The 22,014-nt window shown below is 48.1% G+C and overlaps 1 protein-coding gene across 1 annotated transcript in view; it reads right to left on the bottom strand.

The window, feature by feature from the left end:
• Nucleotides 1–22,014, bottom strand: part of USP34 (ubiquitin specific peptidase 34) — a 1,418,841-nt gene that overhangs the window by 185,168 nt on the left and 1,211,659 nt on the right. The window contains 3 exon segments of the mRNA XM_030196176.1: nt 4,007–4,051; nt 13,190–13,294; nt 13,399–13,447. Coding sequence (XP_030052036.1) covers nt 4,007–4,051; nt 13,190–13,294; nt 13,399–13,447 — 199 coding nt within the window.

The following is a 22,014-nucleotide window of genomic DNA, read 5'->3' as shown; positions in this document are numbered from 1 at the left end:
ATTTTGGGTGGGCCCAGAGCTAATATGGGTGGGCACGCACTGCCTATATAAGTATGAGTAGTGTCTCTTGGGATCCTACAAAATAATGCCTTAGAATTCACTTGATGGATTTCTAAGTAGTCTGCCCAACAGCTGCCCTGCATCAGTATAACCACATACATACTTAATGGAAAAATTGATATTTTTAAATATAAATACATTATCCCACAATCTCTCCACTGCAAAATGCTATACACAAACTTGTGCAAAAACACACTTATATCCTTACTAAACCATAACAGCACTAATTCCAAGGACAGGATGAGCTACAACCTTATGCTTGAAAAGGCAGGACTATAATTACACCAGGCTCTAAAACACCAATACACTACCTCGAGAAAAAAAAAGCAAAACAAAACGGGCTGCAAATACTACACGCTAGCAGAATACTGCACCTTGATCACACATGAAAAACACATGACACAACAGGATTCCTTTATGTTTATCCCACGCATGTTTGAATTCCGTTACGTTTTCATTTCCACCACCTCCCATGGGAGGGCATTCCAAGCATCCACCACTCTCTCCGTGAAGAAATACTTCCTGACATTTTTCTTGAGTCTGCCCCCCTTCAATCTCATTTCATGTCCTCTAGTTCTACCACCTTCCCCTCTCCGGAAAAGGTTCGTTTGCGGATTAATACCTTTCAAATATTTGAACATCTGTATCATATCACCCGTTTCTCCTTTCCTCCAGGGTACGCATATTCAGGTCAACAACATGCATATTTTCAAAGCACTTTGGGAGGCTAAGTTCCATAGGTTTCTATGGAACTTTGGGAGGCTAAGTGCTTTGAATATGAGCTTGCAAGTCTCTCATACGTCTTGTAACGCAAATCCCATACCATTCTCGTAGCTCTTCTTTGCATCACTTACATTTTTTTTAAAATCCTTCACAAGATACGGCCTCCAAAACTGAACACAATACTCCAGGTGGGGCCTCACCAACGTCTTATACAGGGGTATTAAAACCTCTTTTCTTCTGCTGGTCACACATCTCTCTATACAGCCTAGCAATCTTCTAGCTACAGCCACCGCTTTGTCACACTGTTTCGTCGCCTTCAGGTCCTCAGATACTATCACCCCAAGATCTCTCTCCCCGTCCGTACCTATCAGACTCTCCCCGCCTAACACATACGTCTCCCTTGGATTTCTACTCCCTAAATGCATCACTTTGCATTTCTTCACATTGAATTTTAATTGCCAAACGTTAGACCATTCTTCTAGCTTCCACAGATCTTTTTTCATGTTTTCCACTCCCTCCGGGGTGTCCACTCTGTTGCAAATCTTGGTGTCATCCGCAAAAAGTCCTTGACAAGCTCCACAATCTTCATATGCACTTAAGGTTTTAATAACCTTCTGTCTCTGACAGACTCCACATCAACACACCCAGGCCTGCCTCTATTCTGGCCTCAAGGGTTAAAAACTCATAGGGTTTCCACGTAAACCTTCTCCTACCTGAAGTAATCTTCTGCTGCTTACAGCTGGGTGGTGCAGGCATCTGCTTCCCTCTCACTCAAGTACTGAGTGGAACACCCAGGGCCTTCTTACGCAGGGCCTCCCTGTTCCGTTCTGCCCTGCCAGAGGGCTTTTAAACTTCCTGCTCTCTACTTCAGCCTCAGCCCACCTTCCTGGCTAAATTGGCTAACGTACCTATTCCGTGCCTTAAGGTAGCTCAGTTCCAGCTTCAGTGAGGGAGTGTTCTTAAGGAAAACCTGCCTTGTACTGCCCACTCCCTCACAATATGTGACAAGGATCTTTTGAGAAAGAGGTCATCTGCGTTGATCCCACTGAAGTTTTAGGCACACATATAGAGTCTTGCTATAGGTAAGATCACTGTGGAAATTGCCATATGACCCAGAAGTTTTAGAAACATCCCTGCTGTACACTTATTTGTTGACAGAAAGTGAAACACTAGGTCTTGAATGATCTGCACATGGTTCTGAGGAAGGTAAGCGCTGCTATGAATTGTACTTATCTGTGCTCCGATAAACTGTATAGTTTGTGTTAGAACTAAAATGGACTTTTCCATATTTATGATGAAACCTACCTTTTGAAGAGTGGCAACTGTCGGGTGAAGAGAGTCCAGGAAGGTCTGCTTCAATTGCACAGAGATAAGTAAGCCAACTGTTAGTCTTCTTGCCCGCAGCGGCGAGCGGGCGGGCGTAAAAGCAGGAAGTAGCCAGGCTCAATTCCGTCCTTCGCTTCCTGCCCTCTCTCTGCGCCATGCCGCCTTCCTCTGATGTAATTTCCTTTCGGGCGGGCGGGACGCTGAGAGGGCAGGAAGCGAAGGACGGAATCGAGCCTCGCTACTTCCTGCTTTTACACCCGCCTGCTCGCCGCTGCGGGCAAGAAGACGAAGTCATCATTGTCATCGTCGTGGAAGGTCGCAAACGACTGGGTGGGCCTGGGCCGAGATTGGGTGGGCCTGGGCCCACCCAGGCCCACCCGTAGCTACGCCCCTGGTACTTATGCAGACTGCTCCTGATGGAAATTTATGCAAACCCCCCCCCCCCGAAAAAAAAACTAAAAAAACAAAACAAACCCTAAAATTTCTGTACAAAAATTTTGAAAATTCTGCATAGTTTTTTTTTTTAATTTTCCAAAATTCTACATTGTTTATTTGTAGTTTTTTTTTTTAAATATAAAGTTCCCGCAGCATAAAGGCCTGGCTCTTCCATGCTTCAGGACTGACAACAGTTTAACTCCCCAACAAGATAGAACCTTTCTCCCTTGACCCCTGGCAGATTCAATCCCCAGTTTTCTATGCTCCCTCTCCTTACCTTCTTGTAAGACATTCCCCCAAGTTCTTTCTCAATCCCCTCCTAGGGTACACAGACACCCTCCTCTCTGTCTCCCCCCCCAATAAAGAAACCCAGAGCTCTCACATATACCCCCTCCTCGTGAACACACACATCCTAGCTCTCTTTCTGAAAGGCTCTGTCATAACCCCTACTCCTCCCCTCCCAAACAGATCTCTCACAATCCCCCCAGCATGCACCCCTCTGTAGCTCTGTCAGACCTCAACCCCCAGGTACACACTCCACCATAGTTCTCTCAACCCCTCCCCCCAAGAGTAATAGGGGGAAAGGGAATGTTTTTTGCAACTACATTCAAAGCAGTTTACATATTATATACAGGTACTTATTTGTACCTAGAGCAATGGAAGGTTAAGTGACTTGCCCAGAGTCTGCAGTATGAATCGAACCAAGTTCCCCAGGATCAAAGTCCGCTGCACTAACCACTAGACTATTCCTCCACTCTAGACTATTCCTCATCAAAGCTCTCTCAAATCCACCCCTACTCCACACACACTTTGCCTATTGCTCTTTTTTGTGAATTCCCTTATATACCTCCCCAACTCTTTCTCTTTCCTTTTCCTGGCACACAGATACACACATACTTCTCCCCCTTCCCCCCATGGTATCCCTGGCACAGTGCTCCCACCCTTCACTCCGGCATCCTTGGTTTGCTCTTCTTCTTCCCCCTAGTACTTTCAGAGCATAACCACCTCCCGTGGCAACTGTTCATCTCCTTTCTTCCCTCACACTCTATGCTCTCCCCCATGTGAATCACTCCAGCCTTCTCCTTTCATCTCCCCTTGCCCCCTTCTGTTCCTGGCACTTTTCAGTGCAAGCAGAGAAGGAAAGTGGCTATAGAAACCTGGAGTTAAAATCCAAAATCACTACCAGGGAGGGAGGTGGTAAGAGTAGATGAAAGGGGGAAGCTGGGGGACAGCATGCTGGGGGTGGAGGGAAGAGCTCAGTATGTGTGTGCCCAGGGGGTTAATGGTGCCAGTTGTTATTTCTCTTTCGCCATTCTGCAGAATTCTACACAGGAAAGTTAATTCTGTGCAAATTTTGCATTGTGCAGTCATGTAGAATTACCCCAGAATTAACAGATAAATATACCTGGTGGGTTTGGGATTTTGAATTTTTTGGATTATCCCATAGTTCTATGTAACGTACCTCAGGAGTCAGTTTTGCTATCGACGTAAAAAGCATGGATACAATCTGAAAAAAAATTATAGATTTAGTTTTGTTCTTATTAAACAAAAACCTTGATTTTAGCAACAATTCTTCTGAAGAACAGAAGGTGCTACTGTTTAATCTTGTAAAATAGTTTGCAGACTTTAATGCTTTGTTAAAGCTACCAGTTAGAATGGTATTCAACAGAGAAAAAAGATACACAGGTACTACAATGGCTGCCATTTAAACTGTAGCTAAAACACAGATAATGTGATCTAAGAAAGCCACGAGTTTATCTAAGAATATTTGGAAACAATGTCTCACAGATATTACATATATATATTTCACATCCTTCACAAGTAAAAAAAAAAGTCATTTTGTAAAAAAAAAGCAAATGCCCTCTGTATTTCAACTATGGGATATACCACAACTATTTATTCTCTTCCCATTGTGCTCTGCATGAAACTCCAATCTGACATTATGAAAACGGTTGCACACTTGATAGTATCACAGTATACAGAAAACAGAAAGTAAAGCATCAGTTCTAGTCAAACAACGTGTTATTTTTAAGCTCTTTACTTTGACTTTCAAGGCTTTTAAGATGGGTGTCTTTCCTTATTTATCGAATCTCACAATTCCCGATTCCTCAGTTTGTTTACTCCACTCTCTTAATGATTTCCGGCTCGTTCTCCCCAGTCCTATAAATGCACAACTTGAATCAACCAGGCACCATGCTTTCTATTTTGTCTCCCCTTCATTGTGAAATTCTCTTCCCACCCCTATTCAAAAAATCTTTTAAAACGTTTACATTTTTATTGAAGACTTGTCTCTTTAAAAAAGCCTTGTCTTTAAATTAGGTTGGAGTGTCTGTTCCCTACAGCCCTTATGGTTTGTGCCTTTTTCCTTTCCTTACCCTGGTTTGCCCTTCCTTGCCCTTTTTCCATGTTTACTCTTTTCTGTCACAATTTGTAGTTGCTTTCTGATTATCTCTTTTTATTTTTAATTTTATGAACCGCTGAGATCTACCAGTTAGGTATGGCACCTATCTAACCCAAGATAAGCAATGTAATGCTTTGGTTCACATGGAATGGAGAAACTATCTTAGCAAGAAATGGGACTCAAAACCACTTTCTCTCTTAAGAACACCAGAAAGGGTTCCCTGCATGACAAGGCCTGCAACTCCAAGATCCTCCCAGCTGAAGATATGGCCAAAAGAACACCATCTTCAGGGTGACATCCTTTAGTGTACTTTCCCACAGACTGAACCAAAGTTGGCAAGATGAATTTTAAATGTCAAGGTGGGACCATGGCCCAGCAAGCAGGATGAATCAGCTTAATGCACCTCAAAAACTTAAGCACATCTGAATGTGAGGCCAAGCTAAGTCATGACAGCATGCCAAGACCGTCACCTGAGCCTTAAAGGAGGCCAATGCCAATCCTTGGTCCCGTCCATTTTGCAAAAACTTTAGAATCTTGAATGTAGATGATCTCAAGGGGACAATATTTTGGTCCTGACACCTGCTCTCAAATATTTGCCACACTCAAACGTATGGTAATGAAATAGATCTCTTATATGACTTCAACCTCATGGAAATCATTTTTCCTGACTATTTTCTTTTACACCCTCTGAAGAGCCAGGTTATAAGATAATAAAACCAGCCCCTGCACCAACAGGTCTTCTGTCACTGGGAATCTAATTTGCATCTTGATTGCTGGAGGCACCACGTCATCTGTGACAAAGTCTCCAAGGCCAATCTGGAGCCACTACCACTAGACCCCCAAGACTCTTGACTCTCTGGATGACCTGGCCCACCAATGGCCAGGGTGAAAACATGGAATAGGCTGCTGAGAAGCCACTATTGTACCAGTGCATCAATGCCTTCTGATCTCACCTCCTCCTTGTGGCTGAAAAACCTGGGAACCTTCGCATTGACTGTTGATGCCATTAAGTCTATCCCTGGCTGATTCCATCTTTGAATTATGCTTTTGAAGGCCCACCAACCAAGGCTCCACTGGGTCCAGATTTCTGAAAAACCTGGGAACCTGTACATTGACTGTTGATGCCATTAAGTCTATCAATGGCTGATCCCATCTTTATATTATGCTTTTGAAGGCCCACCAACCAAGGCTCCAATGGGTCCAGATTTCTGCTCAGTGTATCGGTTAAACCTGTCCATGACACACATGGCCAGCATAGAAAACATTCAAACAGATGCATCTCTGCCCCATAACATCAGACTTGCCACTTATCCTGCCACCTAACAACTTCTTGTGCCCCATGATGATTCACAAAAGCCACTGCACTATTATAAAGGACTCATACAGCCTCGTCTATGACCAGACATGGAAAGATCGCCTGGTGACTTGCCTGCCTGGTGCGAAGGTGGCGGACCTCACGCGTCACCTAGAGAGGATTTTATATAGTGCTGGGGAGGAGACGGCTGTCTTGGTACATGTGGGTACTAATGACATAGGAAAATGTGGGAGAGAGGTTCTGGAAGCAAAATTTAGGCTCTTAGGTAGAAAGCTGAAATCCAGATCCTCCAGGGTAGCATTTTCTGAAATGCTACCTGTGCCACGCGCAGGGCCCAAGAGACAGGCAGAGCTCCAGAGTCTCAATGCGTGGATGAGACGATGGTGCAGGGAGGAGGGCTTTAGATTTGTTAGGAACTGGGCAACATTCTGGGGAAGGGGGAGCCTATTCCGAAAGGATGGGCTCCATCTTAACCAGAGTGGGACCAGGCTCCTGGCATCGGCGTTTAAGAAGGAGATAGAGCAGCTTTTAAACTAGAAATGGGGGGAAGGCCGACAGTCGCTCAAAAGAGCATGGTTCGGGATAAGTTATCTTTCAAAGATATCACCATAACAGGGAAGATAGAGTATCCTGATAGTGAGGTTGCAAAAGAGATTGTAGTAGATCGGGTATCTTTAAATAACAATAAAAATCAGACAAAAGATTGCCAATTAATACTGTCAAGTACTAAGCATGATGTACTTAGGAACAACAAACATAGTTTGAAATGTCTATATGCGAATGCCAGGAGCCTAAGAAATAAGATGGGGGAGTTGGAATATATTGCACTAAATGAAAAATTAGATATAATAGGCATCTCTGAGACCTGGTGGAAGGAGGATAACCAGTGGGACACTGTCATACCGGGGTACAAATTATATCGTAGTGATAGGGTGAATCGGATTGGTGGAGGGGTAGCATTGTATATTAACGAGAGCCTTGAATCAAATAGATTGAAAATTCTGCAGGAAACAAAACACTCCTTGGAATCACTGTGGATTGAAATTCCATGTGCAAAGGGGAAAAGGATAGTGATAGGAGTGTACTACCGTCCGCCTGGCCAGGACGAACAGACGGATGTGGAAATGTTAAAGGAAATCAGGGACGCAAACAAACTGGGCAACACAATAATAATGGGGGATTTCAATTACCCGCATATAGACTGGGTTAATGTAACATCTGTACACGCAAGGGACATAGGATTTCTTGATGAAATCAAGGACAGCTTCATGGAACAGCTAGTTCAGGAGCCGACAAGAGAAGGAAAAATACTAGACTTAGTCCTTAGTGGTGCTCATGATCTAGTGCAGGGGGTAACGATACGAGGGCCGCTTGATAACAGTGATCATAATATGATCGGTTTTGATATTGGCATTGAAGGAAGTGAAACTAGGAAATCAAGTACGCTAGCGTTTAACTATAGAAAAGGTGATTACGACAAAAAGAGAAAAATGGTGAAAAAAAGACTGAAAGGAGCAGCTCGCAGAGTAAAAAACTTGCATCAGGCGTGGATGCTGTTTAAAAACACCATCCTGGAGGTTCAGGACAAATATATTCCACGTATTAGAAAAAAGGGAAAAAAGACTAAACGTCAGCCGGCGTGGCTAAACAGTAAGATAAAGGAAATCATTACAGCCAAAAAACAATCCTTCAGAAAGTGGAGAAGAGAACCAACTGAAAGTAACAGGATAGATCATAAGGAATGCCAAGCCAAATGCAAAGCGGAAATAAGGAGGGCAAAAAAGGACTTTGAGAAGAAATTAGCGTTGGAAGCAAAAATACATAGTAAAAATTTTTTTAGATACATTAAAAGCAGGAAACCGGCCAAAGAGTCGGTTGGGCCGCTGGACGAAAATGGTGTTAAAGGGGCGATCAAGGAGGACAAAGCCGTAGCGGAGAAATTAAATGAATTCTTTGCTTCGGTCTTCACCGAGGAGGATTTGGGGGGGACACCGGTGCCGGAAAGAATATTTGAAGCGGGGGAGTCGGAGAAACTAAACAAATTCTCTGTAACCTTGGAGGATGTAATGGGTCAGTTCAGCAAGCTGAAGAGTAGTAAATCACCGGGACCTGATGGTATTCATCCCAGAGTATTAATAGAACTAAAAAATGAACTTGCGGAGCTACTGTTAGAAATATGCAATCTGTCCCTAAAATCGAGTGTAGTACCGGAAGACTGGAGGGTAGCCAATGTTACTCCGATTTTTAAGAAGGGTTCCAGAGGAGATCCGGGAAATTATAGACCGGTGAGTCTGACGTCGGGCAAGATGGTGGAGGCTATTATTAAGAATAAAATTGCAGAGCATATACAAAAACATAGACTGATGAGACAAGTCAGCACGGATTTAGTGAAGGGAAGTCTTGCCTCACCAATCTAATGCATTTTTTTGAGGGGGTAAGCAAACATGTGGACAATGGGGAGCCGGTTGATATTGTATATCTGGATTTTCAGAAGGCGTTTGACAAAGTGCCGCACGAAAGACTCCTGAAGAAATTGCAGAGTCATGGAATCGGAGGTAGGGTATTATTATGGATTAAGAACTGGTTGAAAGATAGGAAGCAGAGAGTAGGATTGCGTGGCCAGTATTCTCAGTGGAGGAGGGTAGTTAGTGGGGTCCCGCAGGGGTCTGTGCTGGGTCCGTTGCTTTTTAATGTATTTATAAATGACCTAGAGATGGGAATAACTAGTGAGGTAATTAAATTCGCCGATGACACAAAATTATTCAGGGTCGTCAAGTCGCAGGAGGAATGTGAACGATTACAGGAGGACCTTGCGAGACTGGGAGAATGGGCGTGCAAGTGGCAGATGAAGTTCAATGTTGACAAGTGCAAAGTGATGCATGTGGGTAAGAGGAACCCGAATTATAGTTACGTCTTGCAAGGTTCCGCGTTAGGAGTTACGGATCAAGAAAGGGATCTGGGTGTCGTCGTCGATGATACGCTGAAACCTTCTGCTCAGTGTGCTGCTGCGGCTAGGAAAGCGAATAGAATGTTGGGTGTTATTAGGAAGGGTATGGAGTCCAGGTGTGCGGATGTTATAATGCCGTTGTATCGCTCCATGGTGCGACCGCACCTGGAGTATTGTGTTCAGTACTGGTCTCCGTATCTCAAAAAAGATATAGTAGAATTGGAAAAGGTACAGCGAAGGGCGACGAAAATGATAGTGGGGATGGGACGACTTTCCTATGAAGAGAGGCTGAGAAGGCTAGGGCTTTTCAGCTTGGAGAAGAGACGGCTGAGGGGAGATATGATAGAAGTGTATAAAATAATGAGTGGAATGGATCGGGTGGATGTGAAGCGACTGTTCACGCTATCCAAAATACTAGGACTAGAGGGCATGAGTTGAAGCTACAGTGTGGTAAATTTAAAACGAATCGGAGAAAATCTTTCTTCATCCAACGTGTAATTAGACTCTGGAATTCGTTGCCGGAGAACGTGGTACGGGCGGTTAGCTTGACGGAGTTTAAAAAGGGGTTAGATAGATTCCTAAAGGACAAGTCCATAGACCGCTATTAAATGGACTTGGAAAAATTCCGCATTTTTAGGTATAACTTGTCTGGAATGTTTTTACGTTTGGGGAGCGTGCCAGGTGCCCTTGACCTGGATTGGCCACTGTCGGTGACAGGATGCTGGGCTAGATGGACCTTTGGTCTTTCCCAGTATGGCACTACTTATGTACTTATGTACTAATGCCAACGAGAGGTGGACTGCCTTGGGTTTCAGTCTATTGATCGACCAATGAGACTCCTTCTCTGACCACAGGTGGTGGATCTGGGATCCCAACCACCTTTCAGCCACTTTGAAAGGCTTGAGTTCTCTGAAAATGTCTACCACACTGACCACCACATACTCTTCTGAGTTGATAGCACCAGGCTTTCCAAAACCTGCCCCTTTCTAAGGAACCTTTACCTACATCCTCTGGCTTGTCCTCCAGCAGGTGAAGAACTTTGGCCTCTCCATGACTCTCAACCAAATTATCACCAAATAACTTTCCCCTACAGGGAAGCTTATTCAACCTTAAGAAACCACATCTGTAACCAACTACACACCCACAGGGACCTTCAGGCTATCACCAAAAGCACTATATTCTTCACTGAGGCCCTCAATAAATCATACAGGATATCCATCAAGAAGGAAAACCCCATCCCAGTCTTAGAAAACATCCTTCTGCAATCCTGTCCAATATCTTCTCAGCCCAATGAAAACATGCCTTAGCTACCAGGCCCCCACAAATTGCGGCCTGCAACGTTAGGCCAGATACATCAAAACCCATTCTCCAGTTTTTGGGGTCCTTCAACTCAGCTCCCTCTTCCACTGGAAGTCTTTTTCATAATGGTGGACACCATCACATTAGGGGGCCTCAAAGTTTCCCTGTCCTCTCAAGGGATAGGATACAGCTTTACCATTGAACAATGAACATTGAAAGGTGTATCAGGTGCATTCCACTCCACTTTAATCATATCTCAGAGATCCTTCTGAATAAGCGAAGACCTAGCAGCTTTTCAAATGTTTTTCATCAGGGGATCTACCTTATAGGCCTCTACCTCCTTTTGCTCCTCTGCCAAATTCAGAACTGAACATACCTGCAAAATGAACTCTAGCAGCTTATACCTATGAAAAAAGTAGACCACTGAGGAATTCTCCCCTCATGGGTAGTTTCTCTATCCAGTTATCTTTTAACTGCTCTTCCTGCTGCATCTGTGGTCCCTTATCCAGGACTAGGTGCTCCGCTGACAGGGCTGACCCATCATACTCTGCATGCACTATCTACTCCAACCTTGACCTATTTGTTGCACTGGGACTGCCCCCCCTCCTGGAGAGCTCCTGTGCCTGGGTCAACTGGTTGCACTCCTTCTTCAGACAGAAGACCTTATATGTTGCTAATTTTAGGGGGGAACTCCACCCCCGCAGAAGCTTCTCCCATGCCTCTGCCACCTTCAGGATTCACAGTGGCTCTACTGGCTCAAGAGACTATGGCTCCTCTGAGGTGCGGGCTGTTTTCAGATTGAAGCAGTTCCCACCAAAGTTGGAATCGCCACCATGCCCAAATCCTGCCCTATGCTAACTGCTTCTGCACTGAGTGCCCCTTAAAACCACGTTGGGCTCAGTGGTCAAAAATTCAACTTCCCTGAGTGCTCTGCACAGCTGACAACTTGCTCTAGGTCCTTTCAGCCCTTGTCATATGTGTTGACTTTCCCCGCTGACCCTCTTGCTTGCTCTGCCTGACAGCCGACAAGTTGCTCTGAAAGGAGGAGGACCATCGGAAAGCAGCTGGTAAAGAAGGATCGCTCAGTATAACTCCCTCACATTTCTGATCCCTGCCATTTGTCCCCAAATTACATACAATTTCCCCTAAGCAGGGGAGGGGAAGCCAAGGCAGCTTTCACACCGAGCTAGGTGTCCTGGGGAGCACTATAGAGGGGGAGAGGGACTCCGCCATCCAGGTGTGACACCCCCAAGGAAACGGAGGCCTCCCACAGACCTCCAACCCACTGTTGCTGAACTAGAAACACAGAAAAGGAGAAGAATCTCACACTTTCTTTATTGTAAGCTCTTTGAGCAGGGACTGTCTTTCTTCTATGTTTGTGCAGCGCTGCGTACGCCTTGTAGCGCTATAGAAATGCTAAATAGTAGTAGTAGTAATTTTGGAACTTCAAACTACAAAATGAAAGCCCCAGTGGCTCCCTAAACTGCAAGGCCTAGCAGACTAACACAGACTGCACAGACTTACCATGTCTACCATCTGCTGGAGAATGAGAAAACACTGACTGGCTGTGGACTGCACAGGGCATTATAGGTTCACTCAGAAATCAGAAATTCACATTCTCCAACTGCTGGTAGGGGATGGACCAGTCTGGAGGGATGCTAAGAAAAATACAGTTTTACAACAGCATTCTTTAGCGGAAGTAGATAAGCAAACATATTTAGGAATACTCTAAATATTCTCTCTTAAAAGTGAGTGTGACGAAACAGTGGGTTTCTGAGCCTAAAAACTGTATTAATTATTTCATGAAGTGTATTTCTCCTAATTGGCCAGCAGATGGTGGTTGTTTTGAGTTTTAAAGCTGTTACAGCAAGACTTCCTCTCTTCCAGTTTCAGCTTATGGAAAGGCAATCTGCAGTACCATTGGGCAGCTACTTTCAAAATTGATGCCCTGGGCTCTAATTGGCCATGGATTTCAAATATAGCCTGAAGGTACTTGACTTTCCCCAGTCTCAGTCTGGGTGTGGAGAGAGAAAGAGCTCTTTACTGAGACCCTGTGAGCAGTTATATGATATAACCTGTGAGCAGCTATATTTCCTGAACTCCCCAAGTAGTAAACAAATGTTTAGATAGTTTTATAATTTGATCCATATTCAGTTACCTGTTATTGCTTGCTAATTTCACCTTTTTCCTGTTCACTGCTAGTTCTGTGACAATAAACCTTTTTTAGTTTATTGACTCTGCTGTCCTGGGCTGACTAAAATCCTGGTTTGTGTTTTGGGGTCTGTGGGTGCTTTCTGGGAACTGTGGGACCCCTGGAGTGTGGCCCCAGTGTCCTAGAAATCACCGGGGAATAACCTGAGAGTGGGAGACTAGCCCGGAGGCGAGTGGGACCCAGCCGGTGGGAGAAGGGTTCTAGTATAGAACACGAGCCCAGGTGCAGGTGAGTCTAGGCAGTGCTGGGCAGACCATTCAGGTGGCCACAGGGTAACCCCAGGTGGGTGATAGGCGTTTCGTGACAGTGAGCGTTTAGAGTCTGCTATATGGCATCCTGCCAACCAAATTCATAGTTTGATAAGCAGCACAAGATATTAGTACTGAACTTCCCTGAAAACCTCTGACTTAAAGAAAAGAAAAAAATAGTATGAAACACTGAAAAGAAACCACAGTGGGAAGGAATACTTACATGCTCTGCCAATCGATTATTGTACCGACACAAGCTGAAAATAAGATTGCAGGTTTGACGGATATTGATTCCATCACGAATGTGTTGAAACAAGAAAGGAAAACCCTATATAAAATAAATAAAAAAAATTCTAACAATGTGCTAAGGCATCTTCAGTTTATTTTCCTAAATTACATGATAAACTCAATTTGCAAATTAAATCATGTTACCTTTCCTCCTGTTAACGCTGCCATGTCACTCTGTGACAATGTAAGATGCCTAGAAATTGAACAAAATACCTGTAAATTATTAGAGACAACTTATTCACCCTGTAAGACCAATGATTGTGAACAGATGATTGAGGAATATGCCTAGGTACTGCCACTTTCATTTCTATTTTGAAAATTTTGGAAGCTTGAAGCTTTTCCATTTTGAAAGAACATTTAAATTACATTATTAACAGCAGTCTGAAATACTCCTTGTAAGTATATCATAAAGAGTGTAATTTTATAACACTTTTCCCACATGAAAGGCCTTTTTTAAACACAGAAAATGACTATAATAAAATTGCACGGCCACAAACATGAAAGAAAACTAGGAGTAGAGTGGAGGTAGAGTTACCATATGTCCTCTTTTTGGGCATCTTTAGATATGTCCTCTAGGATTTTTTTTTTTTTTAATTCTTTATTTATAATTTTTTTAACAATCATAGTACATATATGAGTGCTAATACACAAATCTGAAACAATGTATTATAAGAAAAAGAAAATTATCTTTAAAGTCGTTTTCTACTATCGACCACTATATAGGTAAATGGACCCAAGAAAAGAAATATCATACTTAATACTTAAGCAACAAAGAAATAATCAAAATCAAAAAGTAGCTTAGTTCCCGAATGGTTCACTCTAGCCTGCCTTACAGTGTTACATATGTGACTAAACCTGTACATCGACTTCTTCCCTGCTTATAAGAAAATCATCTAACTGTTTAGGGTCAAAAAATTGATATTGTTTAGAGTCCTCTAGGATTTTTAATGTTTAGGGAACTGCCCTCTTTTTCTTTTATGTGCCTATGACCAGCACACCTACTCACAAAATGATAGAACCTATCTCTGGCTTATTAGTCAGTCTGGACACATGGGGGTGCTAAAGAGAAAAGGTGTTGCTGATCTCCTCTCTGTTCCCCTGCTGGTTGAATCTGTCAAAGGAATTTTGTTCATGCAGCACAACTTTAAGCACAGGTCATGCAAAGACTTTCACTTGTATCTCAGAAGCCAGCCAAAGTTGTTGAGGTATATGTACTTTTCTGAAATGCGTGTTTAGGCTCAGACTCAGCCAAACTCAAATACGGAAGTTCTTGTAAAGTAGATTGTCTAGTCAGTGGCGTTCCTAGGGGCGCTGACATCCGGGGCGGATCGCCGAAGAGCCCCCCCCCCCCGGGTGCAGCGCCCCCCCTGGAACAGCGCGACACCCCGCTGGCGAAAGACCCCCCCCCCCCGGGTGCACGCCGCTGGGGGGGGGGGGGGGGGGGGGTGCTGCGCGCCTGTCGGCTCTTCGTTTTCATGCTCCATTTGCCCCGGAACAGGTTACTTCCTGTTCCGGGGCAGAGGGAGCATGAAAACAAAGAGCCGGCAGGCGCGCGGCACCCCCCCCCCCCCCCCAGCGGCACCCCCCCGGGGGGGGGGGGGGGGTGTTGCACTGTTCCGGGGGGGGGGGGGGGGGGGGGCGCTGCACCCGGGGGGCGGGGTGCATCCGCGATCCACCCCGGGTGTCAGCCCCCCTAGGAACGCCACTGCCTGCTAGGTAGCCATGATTTCTGCTACTTATACTAGTATTTTATAAAGACACAAAGAGGAGCCCTTTCAAAAGGATGTCCAAGTCAGAACATCCCAAACTGGCATCCAGCATGAATATCCATTTTACAAACTGAAATGTCCAAATTTTGAACAGGGGAAACAAGGGACATGGATGTCTGTATAGTAGAATTCTTAGAAAATGGCCACACAGACATCCCTGCAGAGCAGAGGGTCAGACTAATGGTTAGTGAACTGTAAACCAAGAGACCCAAGTTCAAATCCCACTTTAACTCTTTGTTTTTGTGAATGTGAGCCCTACAGGAAAGGGTATGATACATACCTGTAGCAGTTGTTCTCCGAGGACAGCAGGCTGATTGTTCTCACGACTGGGTTGACGTCCGCGGCAGCCCCCACCAACCGGAAGAAGCTTCGCGGGACGGTCGGCACGCAGGGCACGCCCACCGCGCATGCGCGGCCGTCTTCCCGCCCGTGCGCGACCGCTCCCGCCAGTTGAATGACTAGCAAAAGATGAAACACACAACTCCAAAGGGGAGGAGGGAGGGTAGGTGAGAACAATCAGCCTGCTGTCCTCGGAGAACAACTGCTACAGGTATGTATCATACCCTTTCTCCGAGGACAAGCAGGCTGCTTGTTCTCACGACTGGGGTATCCCTAGCTCTCAGGCTCACTCAAAACAAGAACCCAGGTCAATTGAACCTCGCAACGGCGAGGGAACAACAGAAATTGACCTACGAAGAACAACTAACTGAGAGTGCAGCCTGACCAGAACAAATTCGGGTCCTGGAGGGTGGAGTTGGATTTACACCCCAAACAGATTCTGCAGCACCGACTGCCCGAACCGACTGTCGCGTCGGGTATCCTGCTGGAGGCAGTAATGAGATGTGAATGTGTGGACAGATGACCACGTCGCAGCCTTGCAGATCTCTTCAATAGTGGCTGACTTCAAGTGGGCCACCGACGCTGCCATGGCTCTGACACTATGAGCCGTGACATGACCCTCAAGAGTCAGCCCAGACTGGGCGTAAGTGAAGGAAATGCAGTCTGCTAGCCAATTGGAGATGGTGCGTTTCCCGACAGCGACCCCTAGCCTGTTAGGGTCGAAAGAAATAAACAATTGGGCGGACTGTCTGTTGGGCTGTGTCCGCTCCAAGTAGAAGGCCAATGCTCTCTTGCAGTCCAATGTGTGCAACTGACGTTCAGCAGGGCGGGTATGCGGCCTGGGGAAGAATGTTGGCAAGACAATTGACTGGTTAAGATGGAACTCCGACACCACCTTCGGCAGGAACTTTGGGTGGGTGCGGAGCACTACTCTGTTGTGATGAAATTTGGTATATGGAGCATGAGCTACCAGGGCTTGAAGCTCACTGACCCTACGAGCTGAAGTAACTGCCACCAAGAAAATGACCTTCCAGGTCAAGTACTTCAGATGGCAGGTATTCAGTGGCTCAAAAGGAGGTTTCATCAGCTGGGTGAGGACGACGTTGAGATCCCATGACACAGTAGGAGGCTTGATAGGGGGCTTTGACAAAAGCAAACCTCTCATGAATCGAACGACTAAAGGCTCTCCAGAGATGGCTTTACCTTCCACACGATAATGGTAAGCACTAATCGCACTAAGGTGATTCCTTACTGAGTTGGTCTTGAGGCCAGACTCTGATAAGTGCAGAAGGTATTCAAGCAGGTTCTGTGCAGGGCAAGAACGAGGTTCTAGGGCCTTGCTCTCACACCAAACGACAAACCTCCTCCACTTGAAAAAAGTAACTCTTTTTAGTGGAATCCTTCCTAGAGGCAAGCAAGACCCGGGAGACACCCTCAGACAGACCCAACGCAGCGAAGTCTATGCCCTCAACATCCAGGCCGTGAGAGCCAGGGATTGAAGGTTGGGGTGCAGCAACGCTCCGTCGTTCTGCGAAATGAGAGTCGGAAAACACTCCAATCTCCACGGTTTCTTCGGAGGACAACTCCAGAAGAAGAGGGAACCAGATCTGACGGGGCCAAAAGGGCGCTATCAGAATCATGGTGCCGCGGTCTTGCTTGAGCTTCAGTAAGGTCTTCCCCACCAAAGGTATGGGAGGATAAGCATACAGGAGGCCGGTCCCCCAATGAAGGAGAAAGGCATCTGACGCTAGCCTGCCGTGTGTCTGAAGCCTGGAACAGAACAGAGGCAGCTTGTGGTTGGTCTGAGAGGCGAAAAGATCCACCGAGGGGGTGCCCCACTCTCGGAAGATCTTGCGTACCACTCTGGAATGGAGCGACCACTCGTGCGGTTGCATGACTCTGCTCAGTCTGTCGGCCAGACTGTTGTTTACGCCTGCCAGGTACGTGGCTTGGAGAAGCATGCCGAAGCGACACGCCCAACGCCACATACCGACGGCTTCCTGACACAGGGGGCGAGATCCGGTGCCCCCCTGCTTGTTGACGTAATACATTGCAACCTGATTGTCTGTCCGAATTTGGATAATTTGGCAGGACAGCCGATCTCTGAAAGCCTTCAGTGCGTTCCAGATCGCTCGGAGCTCCAGGAGGTTGATCTGCAGATCCTTTTCCTGGAGGGACCACAGACCCTGGGTGTGAAGCCCATCGACATGGGCTCCCCACCCCAGGCGGGATGCATCCGTCGTCAGCACTTTCGTGGGCTGCGGAATTTGGAATGGACGTCCCAGGGTCAAATTGGTCCGTATGGTCCACCAGAGCAGTGAAGTGCGGCAACTGGTGGAGAGGCGGATGACATCCTCTAGATTCCCGGTGGCTTGGAACCACTGGGAAGCTAGGGTCCATTGAGCAGATCTCATGTGAAGACGAGCCATGGGAGTCACATGAACTGTGGAGGCCATATGACCCAGAAGTCTCAACATCTGCCGAGCTGTGATCTGCTGAGACGCTCTGGTCTGCGAAGCCAGGGCCAAGAGATTGGTGGCCCTCGCTTCGGGAAGGTAGGCCCGAACCGTCTGGGAATTCAGCAGCGCTCCTATGAATTCCAGAGACTGAGTTGGCTGGAGATGGGACTTTGGGTAATTTATCACAAACCCCAGCAGCTCCAGAAGTTGAATAGTGCACCGCATGGACCGGAGGGCTCCTGCCTCCGAGGTGTTCTTGACCAGCCAATCGTCGAGATATGGGAACACGTGCACTCCCAGCTTGCGTAGGTAGGCCGCTACCACCACGAGGCACTTTGTAAACACTCGTGGGGCAGAGGCGAGCCCAAAGGGCAGCACACAATACTGAAAGTGCCGTGCGCCCAGGCGGAATCTGAGATACTGTCTGTGAGCTGGCAGTATCGGGATGTGAGTGTATGCGTCCTTTAAATCCAGGGAACATAGCCAATCGTTTTTCTGAATCATTGGCAGAAGGGTGCCCAAGGAAAGCATCCTGAACTTTTCTTTGACCAGGAATTTGTTCAGGCCTCTCAGGTCTAGGATGGGACGCATCCCCCCTGTTTTCTTTTCCACAAGGAAGTACCTGGAATAGAATCCCTGCCCTTCCTGCCCGGGTGGTACGGGCTCGACCGCATTGGCGCTGAGAAGGGCGGAGAGTTCCTCTGCAAGTACCTGCTTGTGATGGGAGCTGAAAGACTGAGCTCCCGGAGGACAATTTGGAGGCAGGGAGGTCAAATTCAGGGCGTATCCGCACCGCACTATTTGGAGAACCCACTGGTCGGAGGTTATGAGAGGCCACCTTTGGTGAAAGAATTTCAACCTCCCTCCGACCGGCAGGTCGTCCGGTACGGACACTTGTAGGGCGGCTATGTTCCCGTGGATCCAGTCAAAAGCCCGTCCCCGGCTTTTGCTGTGGAGGCGCAGGGGGCTGCTTAGGCTGTTGACGGGAACGAGCGCGCTGGGGCTGTCCCTGTGCCTGACGAGGCCTTCGGGCCGGCTGGTTGTACCTACGCTTCGCAAAAGAATAGGGTGCAGCCTGCCGAGCCCGGGAAAAACGCCCGCCCGCGGGGGCGGGTGCTGAAGGCGCCCGGTGGGAGAGCTTGTCGAGAGCGGTTTCCCGCTGATGCAGTTGGTCAACCATTTGCTCGACCTTCTCGCCAAAAATATTATCCCCCCGGCAAGGGACGTCAGCCAGTCTCTGCTGGGTGCGGTTGTCCAGGTCAGAGGCACGCAGCCATGAGAGCCTGCGCATCACTATACCTTGGGCCGCAGCACGAGATGCCACGTCACAGGTGTCAAAAATCCCCCTGGACAGGAACTTTCTGCACGCCTTCAGCTGCCTGACCACCTCCTGATATGGCCTGGACTGCTCCGGCGGGAGCTTATCGACCAGGTCCGCCAGCTGTTGCACATTGGTCCGCATGTGGATGCTCATATAGAGCAGGTAAGATTGGATGCGGGTCACGAGCATGGAGGATTGGTAGGCCTTCCTCCCAAATGAGTCCAGAGTGCGAGACTCCCGCCCCGGGGGCGCCGAGGCGGTATCCCTCGAACTCCGTGCCCTCTTGAGAGCAGAATCCACGACCGCTGAGTCATGGGGCAACTGGGGCCGCATGAGCTCTGGGTCAGAGTGGATCCTGTACTGGGACTCTGCTTTCTTGGGAATGGTGGGGTTAGTTAGTGGTCGCACCCAGTTCCGAAAGCAGCGTCTCCTTCAGGACATTGTGCAGCGGTACCGTGGAGGACTCTCTAGGTGGTGATGGATAGTCGAGGACCTCGAGCATCTCGGCCCTCGGCTCTTCCACAGAGACCACGGGAAAGGGAATGCTTATAGACATATCCCGCACAAAGGAGGCAAAGGAGAGACTCTCAGGAGGTGAGAGCTTCCTCTCCGGTGACGGCGTGGGGTCCGAGGGAAGGCCCGTAGACTCCTCTGAGGAGAAATATCTCGGGTCTTCCTCTTCCCCCCACGAGTCCTCATCCTCGGTATCGGACATTAGCTCATGTAGCTGAGTCCGGTACCGGGCCCGGCTCGACGTCGAGGCACCGAGGCCTCGGTGTCGTCGAGCGGTGGACTCCCGCGCCGGCGGGGACGGAGCTCCCTCCATCGACGGGGACTCCACCTGCGTGGCGGTCGAGACCGGCACCGCAAGCGGCGGCGGTGTCGACAGCCCCGGCGCCGGGCTAGAGCTCGCCGGCGCCACAGTCATCGGCGCCGGGGGCGCAAGCACCCCCGACGCCGGCACAGCCTGGCGCATCAGCCCTTCCAGGATCCCCGGAAGGATGGCTCTGAGGCACTCGTCCAGGCCCGCTGCCGGGAAAGGCGGTGGGGCCGGTAAGGGTGTCGGTGCCAGAAGCTGCTGGGGGCCAGGAGACGGCACCGAGGTGCCGGAACCCCGACGCGTCGGTACCTCCACCACCGACGGAGATCTCTCCTCTCTGCGATGACGCTTCGGCGTCGACTCCCCTTCAGGGTGCACCGAGGGCTCCCGGTGACGGCGCTTCTTGTCTTTTTTCCGGTGCACGTCACCGGCGCCGGAGGGCATGGAGGAGGAGGAGGTCGATCCCCCTCGGTCTCGAGGTACCGGGTCCGACAGGGTTCGGTCCCGTGGCTCACGAGCTGAGGGAGTGACCGGGGCCGACAGCCCACGCGGCCTCTCAACCCACTCTCACCGGCGGACCGGCGGGCCGACGGGACCTGTTCTCCTGGGGTCGCTGCCATCGGTGCCGATGTCTCGGGCATCGATACCGGTACCGAAGATCCGGCCTTCGATACCGATGCCGTCGAGGTCGACGTCGAGGGGCCGGCGCAAGTTCCAAAAAGACGGTCCCGCAGAACTTGCCTCGCAACCTGAGTCCGTTTCCGGAGACCGAGACACAGCGCGCACGACTTGAGATTGTGCTCCGGCCCGAGGCACTGGAGGCACCAAGCGTGGGTGTCGGTCTGCGAGATCGGCCGGCCGCAGCGACCACACTTTTTAAATCCACTCGGGACCTTCGAGGACATCGACGGAAAAATCGCGTCGGCGAAGTCAAAGTCGGCAATGGTGGCTAAAATCACACCACGAAAAAACCAGCCGACCGAGCGGCCACTAGGCCGCAACGAGGCGTCCCCGCTGGAAGCGAGGGAAAAAGGGGAGCGCGTGCTCCACACGCGCAGTCTTTTTTTTTTTTTTTTTTAAAAGAAAAGATAATAAAAGGAAATTAAATTAAATTAACGAAGCGCGATCCGCGTATACGCGATCGCAAGAATCCGGCGGCTGAAGTAGAGAGAGCGGCAAAGCACGACTCTCTCCAGGCGCGGAAAAAAAGGAACTGGCGGGAGCGGTCGCGCACGGGCGGGAAGACGGCCGCGCATGCGCGGTGGGCGTGCCCTGCGTGCCGACCGTCCCGCGAAGCTTCTTCCGGTTGGTGGGGGCTGCCGCGGACGTCAACCCAGTCGTGAGAACAAGCAGCCTGCTTGTCCTCGGAGAACAGAAAAATACCTACTATACCTGAATGTACACCACTTCAATAGCCTTCAAGCTTGCAGGTGTCTCATATATTTAAGTACAGTAGGTATATTTCTGTGCTTGGAGGGCTCACAATTAAAAAAAGAAGAAAATAATAGAGTTTAAGTGGAATTTGAACATGGGTCCCTTGATTTATAGTCCACTACATTAGCCACTAGGTTACTCCTTAGATCTGCTTCCTGCTTTGTAAAGAATGCCCATAATACCTTAAGATGTCACAGAGCCTGGTATCCCCTTTCTGGTTTCACTTTCAGGGGAGAGGGATTAAGATGGCTTCATGCCTTAATCCCTTCAGTGAACAGTTACTCAATCAGAGCACCTTTTTGTACTCTGGATGTTCCCAAAACAGGTCTAAATAGGGACGTCCTTCTTTTTAGACATGGATGTTTTTTCTCTTTTGGTAATCATTGTTGGACATCCAGATTTCAGGTCCTCCCTAGTACCACCCAAAATAAGCCCCCTTGAAATTTGGACATACTGCCGTGTTGGACGTCCCTATTCTGTCTTTGCAAAATCAGGGTCTGGACATTGCAAGTACAAGAACATCTGTTTCAGCCTTTTGAGATGTTCATATGGTTCGAAAATGAGTGCTCCTACTTGCCCACCAAAATCAAGTGCTCTGTTATAAAATTACCCTTAAGA

The sequence above is a fragment of the Microcaecilia unicolor genome, chromosome 3 (assembly GCF_901765095.1).
Source record: "Microcaecilia unicolor chromosome 3, aMicUni1.1, whole genome shotgun sequence".
Lineage (NCBI taxonomy): Eukaryota > Metazoa > Chordata > Amphibia > Gymnophiona > Siphonopidae > Microcaecilia > Microcaecilia unicolor.
Note: the sequence above shows the minus strand (reverse complement) of the source record. Positions and strands in the feature narration are given on the sequence as shown.